This window comes from Antrostomus carolinensis, unplaced genomic scaffold (genome assembly GCF_000700745.2).
Source record: "Antrostomus carolinensis isolate BGI_N321 unplaced genomic scaffold, ASM70074v2 scaffold37282, whole genome shotgun sequence".
Lineage (NCBI taxonomy): Eukaryota > Metazoa > Chordata > Aves > Caprimulgiformes > Caprimulgidae > Antrostomus > Antrostomus carolinensis.
In genome coordinates this window covers 2594-9319 of record NW_010300871.1, presented here as the reverse complement: position 1 = coordinate 9319, position 6726 = coordinate 2594, and the positions used below count along the sequence as shown (strand labels likewise).

Here is a 6726-nt window from a genome sequence, read left to right as displayed (position 1 = left end):
CTGTGTTCGAACCGGGAGTTGGGGATGAAGGGGAAGCAGCGGGGTCAGCTTGAAGGAAAACAAGTGGCAGGAAATCAGCCTCATTTCTGTTGAGTTTCCTTGTTTTCAGGGAGTTTGGCAGCGGGGAGGACAAGGGGCCATTGAGGCAGCGCCAGGATGGGGCAGAGCCTCCTCTGCTTCTTCCCCTTCCTCCACCACCACCTTCCTCTTCATTTTGTGTTGTGTTGTTTTTTTTTGTGTTGCAGAAAAGCCAACGTGGTCTTGGAAACCAGACAACTGGCCATGAAGATCTTTGAAGATTACACGGTTTCCTGGTACTGGATAATAATGTGAGCAGGGAGTGAGCTCCGCGTTAGCGTCATCCCTTCCCGCAGGCGGCTGGATCGTAGCCCACGAGGGGGCTGGTGCTCGGCCGTGCCGGCCACGGGCTGGGCACAAAGCTCATCAATTATCAAATGATTTAGTATTTATTATTTTTTTCCCCCCTCTGGCCTTTAATTTCCATTTAACCCAAAGGAGAGATGGGGGAGGGTGTTTTGAAGCGTCGTTGCTCGCGCTCCCTCAGCGATTCCCATTTCTAAGGCTGCTCCGTGGGTTAAAGCTTGAGGAAAAGAGGGAGGACGAGCTGATGGATGGAGGACACAGGGATGGGGTGGCATCACCTGGATTTTGACACCTTGCTGCCTTCCTCCTGCAGAGGTCTGGTGATTGCCATGCTGGCCAGCTTAATCTTCATCATCCTGCTGCGCTTCCTGGCTGGGATCATGGTCTGGGTGATGATCGTGATGGTGATCCTGGTGCTGGGCTACGGTGAGCGAGCGCTTGGAGCTTCTCCTCAGGTCTCCCTGGTTTCCTTTCCCCTGTTTTCAGTGGGATTTGCATGAAGAAAGTTCATCCAGCGTCCATCCAGGTGTCTTCTACCTGGACATCAGCACGGTTGGGGTTGAGCGGAGCCTGCTGGCATCTCCCTCTCCACTTCTCGGTGTAAATGTGCCAATTTCCCTCTTTTCACCCCAGGAATTTTCCACTGTTACATGGAATACGCGAAACTAAAAGGAGAAGCGGGTTCCGACGTCTCCCTGACTGACCTGGGATTTCAAACCGACCTCCGTGTCTACCTCCACCTGCGGCAGACGTGGCTGGCCTTCAGTGAGTCCCTGTCCTCCTCTGGATGAGGGGTGGGACACGGTGGATGTGCCCTTTTTTGAGGGACAGGGCTTGGGAAAGAGGAGAGCACAGAGGTTTGGGGTCTTCTCAGTCTCTTTGTGGCCCTTTGTGAAGGGTTGAGCTAAGGGTGGATTTGCTTGATGCCACCTCTGCCACGGGACTGAGTTTATGGCCGGGATGATGGGCTGTGGGGCAAGTGCTGCGGTGTTGGGTGTCCCCTGGGGGGTGTTGGGTGTCCCCTGGGGGGTGTTGGGTGTTGTGATGGGCTTGATTGGGATGGTAAAAGGTGGATGGTGGGTGCATCGGGTGCCCTGGCACTACCTGGGGCTCCTCTTCTCCTCCCAGTGATCATCCTGTGCATCGTGGAGGTGGTGATCATACTGCTGCTCATCTTCCTCCGCAAGAGGATCCTCATCGCCATCGCTCTCATCAAGGAGGCCAGCAGGTCTGGGTGTCCCCTGTCCCCAGGCAGAGGTGGCTGTTGTCACCCATTGTGGTGGGAGGGATGGGCTCCACCACTGAGGTCCTCCCATCACCATGAGGGTCTTCACCGTGTCTTGACCATCTTCTCCACAGGGCTGTTGGTCACATCATGTCATCGCTGCTGTTCCCCTTGTGCACCTTCTTCCTCCTCTGTCTCTGCATCGCCTACTGGGCCAGCACCGCCGTGTATCCTTTCTTCTTCCCCTTCCTCTTCCTCTTCCTTGTGCCTCAGCTCCTCAGGAAGCTGCTCTGAAATCAAAAGGTCTTCCAGGGCGCTGAACAGGATCAGCGACGCGCCCGTTGGCAAACCCACCAGCCAAAGTCTCTACATTTAACTTAAAATAAAACCCAGGGTAGAAAAGTGACGTCGGGAAGAGGGTGAGAACAAAACTGAGGCAGGATTGGGGTCTGGGGTTTGCAAAATCACCTCTCCTTAACCGTGGCTCTGCAGTTTCCTCTCCACCTCCAACGAGGCGATCTATAAGGTGTTCAACGAGACCGCGTGCCAGTTTTCCGGGCAGACCTGTAAACCGGAGGTGAGGACGTTGGGGAAACTCATCCGAAGGCTCAATCTGTCAGATAGAAGATTATTATTAATTATTATTAATTATTATTAAAGGCAGTTAATGACAAAACAAGGGGAAATGGGTTTAAGCTGAAAGAGGGGAGGTTTAGATGAGATATTAGGAAGAAGTTCTTCACTGTGAGGGTGGTCAGACACTGGAACAGGTTGCCCAAGGAAGTTGTAGATGCCCCCTCCCTGGAAGTGTTCTCGGCCAGGTTGGATGAGGCTTTGAGCAACCTGGTCTAGTGGGAGGTGTCCCTGCTGCTGGCTCATGGGACTGGATGAGCTTGAAGGTCCCTTCCAACCCAAAACCATCCCATGATTCTATGATTTCTTACATTAAAAATATCCTGGGGGCTCTTCCAAGTGAAATTCCACCTCTCTAAAGTCGTTTACGTCACATGGTTATTTTTCTTCAAGCTGTTGAGGGCGCAGAGTTGACTCTTTTTTGGTCTGAGCAAGTGCTGCTGGGTGGAAAAATGAAACAGGGTGATGTCTTCTGAAGTGGGGATTGCTTTGGGGTTGAGAGAAAGACGCGGTTGCTCCGCCTCGCGGTGCGTCTCCGGCCACCGCGGTGCGTTGAGCGTCTCTTGTTCCTCTCTAGACCTTCAACATGAGCAACGTCACCAAGCTGTGCCCCGACGCCCAGTGCCTCTTTGCGTTCTACGGGGGCGAGACGGCCTATCACAAATACCTCATCGCCTTCCAGTTCTTCAACATCTTCATGTTCTTCTGGCTGGCCAACTTCATCATCGCGCTGGGGCAGGTGACCTTGGCGGGGGCCTTCGCCTCCTACTACTGGGCCTTCAAGAAACCCGATGACATGCCCGCCTTCCCCCTCTTCTCCGCCTTCGGCCGCGCGCTCCGGTACGTCCCACTCGAGGAGGACTTGTGTGAGCTTAGAATCATCATCGAATGGTTTTGGGTTGGAAGGGACCTTAAAGATCATCTAGTTCCAACCCAACTCCTGCCATCAGTAGGGGACACCTTCCACTAGACCAGGTTGCTCAAAGCCAAAGCTTCTTGAGGTTGTCCTTGTCTAACCAGAGTGATCTTTCCCAGGTACCACACCGGCTCGCTGGCCTTCGGCTCTCTGATTCTTGCCATTGTCCAAGTCATCAGGGTGACTCTGGAGTATCTGGATCACAGGTTAAAAGGTACCGACGTTGGAATGGCAAATGAGTAGACAAATGAGGTTGGCTCTTCTGGTTTCCTCAGTGCCAGAGCTCGTGGTTAACATCCAGGGGAATAATTGCAATTATGATAATAATTAGCCTACAAGAAAGCTGGAGAAAGCTGGGGAAGGACTTTTCATAGGGTAGTTAATGACAAAACAAGGGGAAATGGGTTTAAGCTGAAAGAGGGGAGGTTTAGATGAGATATTAGGAAGAAGTTCTTCACTGGGAGGGTGGTCAGACACTGGCCCAGGTTGCCCAAGGAAGCTGTGGCTGCTCCTCCCTGGAAGTGTTCTCGGCCAGGCTGGATGAGGCTTTGAGCAACCTGGTCTAGTGGAAGGTGTCCCTGCTGCTGGCAGGGGGGTTGGGACTGGATGAGCTTTAAGGTCCCTTCCAACCCAAACCATGGTCTATGATTCTATGATTTTGGTGGAGAATCAAGATTTGCCTTTTAGGATCCTGTAGTTGTCTCATCCTACAGGAGACGTTGCACAGGGTGGGAGCTGAGGGACGTGCCGTGGCTGCCGGGCTCCGGTCCTGGGTGTCTGTAGGGGTGCCAGGGATATCTGCTGTGATATGCAGTGAGCAGAAGGGTGGGAAGAACCCATGAGGTTCATCCCCATCAGCCTCTCAGGGAGGCTGAAAACAGGGTGTAGAGAGGGGGAGGCTGTGAGGGGGCAGCAGGATGTCTCGTTGGGGGACCTTGAAGTTGCTTCTGTAAGAGAAGGCGCCGCGCGCGGTGGCCGCTCACCCCCTCTCTCTCTTTCTCCTGTGATGTTCCTCCAGCTGCAGAAAATAAGTTTGCCAAGTTCCTCCTGGGCTGCCTCAAATGTTGTTTCTGGTGCCTGGAAAAATTCATCAAATTCCTCAACAGAAACGCGTACATCATGGTAAGAATCTCCTGGTGTTGATGCCCAAAGGGTCGTGACTATAGTGGGGTGAGGGTGGAGGGGGTCTCCACACTCTTGGAGATGTCTTTGGGTGGCTGTTGAGAACCTGAGTGATGGGAAAATGAAGCTTTTTGGGCATTTCCCAGGTGTTTTGCTGGGAAGTCTTGATCTCATCCCTGTCACTTTGATTTGGGGAGGAACCTTCTTGGAGAAAACTGGAATGGGGGGGATTCAGCTCGTGGTGGACCCACTCCACCATGCTGGACCCATCAGTGGATGGAGAAACACCTCCAGAGTGGGATTTATCCAAGTTTTACCCCAAGATGGGATTCATTCCACCCTCTTCTTAGTGATGAATTCAGTGCAGCTCCATTTCTCTCTTTTCTACCCCTTTTTTCCTGGATCCCCCCCCCCTCCTTAGATCGCCATCTACGGCACCAACTTCTGCGCCTCAGCCCGGAACGCCTTCTTCCTTCTGATGAGGAACATCATTAGGTGAGATCCTGGCGGGTGTGAGGGCTCTGCTCTCAACAGCAGACTCAGTTATTTCCAAGTCCTTCTTGCTGATGAAGATCAACCCTGATCCCCCTGCTTCGTTTTGAGGCTTTCACGGCATTTTGTGCCATGGTTTGGCCTCCTCCACCCCGTTCTTCCTTCTGAACTCGAGGTGGGGAGCAGATGCAGATCCTCATCTTCCTCTTAGATTAGATATTAGATTTTAGATTAGATTTATTAGATGATTTTTTTTTAGTTTAGATGAGATATTAGGAAGAAGTTCTTCACTGTGAGGGTGGTCAGACACTGGAACAGGTTGCCCAGAGAAGCTGTGGCTGCTCCTCCCTGTTGAAGGCCAGGTTGGATGAGGCTTTGAGCAACCTGGTCTAGTGGAAGGTGTCCCTGCTGCTGGCAGGGGGGTTGGGACTGGATGAGCTTTAAGGTCCCTTCCAACCCAAAAACCATTCTATGATCTATGATTCTTGTTTCCAGAGTGGCTGTTTTAGATAAAGTCACAGATTTCCTCTTCTTCCTCGGTAAACTCCTCATCGTGGGAAGCGTTGGTAAGTACCAGGGGTTGGAAGTTTCTCCTGGGGGGTGTGTGGTGGCTGTAGGCTTTGGTAGCTGGTTATGCTGTCCCAAAACCCTCAGTGCTCTTCACCCCTCCTGGGAATCCATTCCTTTCTGCCCCATTTCACATCTCCTTCCCCTCCTCGACCTGTTTGCTGCCTTTCTCCTGCCCATCATCCCACAGTGATGTCCATCCTTTGCTTCTCCAGGAATCCTTGCCTTCTTTTTCTTCACCCACCGGATAAAACTGGTCCAGGACACAGCGCCGTCCCTGAATTACTACTGGGTCCCTATTCTGGTGAGCAGCTTTCTCCTGGGTTTTGTTGGGTTTTGGTGAATTTCGAAGCGATAGAAAGAAATCTTTAGAATCACAGAATCATTTTGGTTGGAAAAAAACCTTGAAGATGCTCGAGTGCAACTGAAAACTCAACGCTGCCAAGTCTAAATGCCTTAAAAACAGCCCTCCCCTCACTGCTTCTGAAGGACCTTCTTTGTTGGAGGTGTTTTCTCGCTCCCCATCAAAACAAGCCCTTTGTTTCTCCTCGCCCTTCCCCTGCCACCCAGCTTGGCCTTCATCCACCATCATCGCTGAGGCTTTTTGTCCTGAATCAGGCTGGTCCCCAACAGTCCTGCCCTGTTCCCTTCTCCTCCTTTCCCTGAGGAATTTGGGATTCAGCAAGTTTCCTCCTCCCAGCTGAGGGACCTTCAGGGGCTTCGTGCTCTTTGCAGACGCCGGGTTTGTGGTGTGACCACACAGTTTCTCTTTCAGACGGTGATCGTGGGCTCCTACCTCATCGCCCACGGGTTCTTCAGCGTGTACGGCATGTGCGTGGACACCCTCTTCCTCTGCTTCTGTAAGTATCTACCTCAGAGGCTCCATCTCCCACTGAGCAGGAGTTCCTGGTAGCAAAACTTCCCTCCCATCAAGACTGAACCTTAAAGTTGTCCAAATTTGGGGTTTGCTCCAAATTCCCCCTTGGCCTCTTTGTGTGGTTTTTCTCCCACTTTTTTCTTTATCGACTCCTACTTGAGTTCTTACCAGCATCTGCTTTCCCCCCTGCCTGCCCACAGCCTGTCCTGGGGTCTCCTGCGGTCTCTCTTGATCCTTCTGTTGTGGTGCTTTGGTTTTGGTGGAACCTAACTGCAACTAACTTCCATTTTCCTTTTTTTTCTCTCTTTTTTTTCCCTTCCCCTCTCCTTCTTCTCTCTCTTTTCACACGTTCTCCATCTCTACCCTGCCTCTCCTCGGCTCTTCCACTATTTTTCACTCCTTCCCATCATGCCTTTTTCTTCCTGGGGTTACGAAAAGGTGAAGATCTGGAGAGGAACGATGGATCTCCTGAGAGGCCTTACTACATGTCCCCTGAGCTGAGCGAGATCC

At 52.0% G+C, this 6726-nt stretch overlaps 1 protein-coding gene across 1 annotated transcript in view; it reads left to right on the top strand.

Annotated features, from left to right (window-relative positions):
• Positions 1-245: 245 nt before the first annotated feature.
• Positions 246-6726, top strand: part of SLC44A2 (solute carrier family 44 member 2 (CTL2 blood group)) — a gene marked incomplete at its 5' end in the record, with an annotated part of 6546 nt that continues 65 nt past the window's right edge. The window contains 14 exons of the mRNA XM_010163273.2: positions 246-329; positions 698-810; positions 1018-1149; positions 1513-1612; positions 1744-1836; positions 2102-2186; positions 2820-3082; positions 3278-3372; positions 4177-4280; positions 4702-4775; positions 5268-5338; positions 5555-5643; positions 6115-6199; positions 6655-6726. The exon at positions 6655-6726 is cut by the window's right edge and continues 65 nt beyond it. Coding sequence (XP_010161575.2) covers positions 246-329; positions 698-810; positions 1018-1149; positions 1513-1612; positions 1744-1836; positions 2102-2186; positions 2820-3082; positions 3278-3372; positions 4177-4280; positions 4702-4775; positions 5268-5338; positions 5555-5643; positions 6115-6199; positions 6655-6726 — 1460 coding nt within the window. The remainder of the gene's footprint in view (positions 330-697; positions 811-1017; positions 1150-1512; positions 1613-1743; positions 1837-2101; positions 2187-2819; positions 3083-3277; positions 3373-4176; positions 4281-4701; positions 4776-5267; positions 5339-5554; positions 5644-6114; positions 6200-6654) is intronic.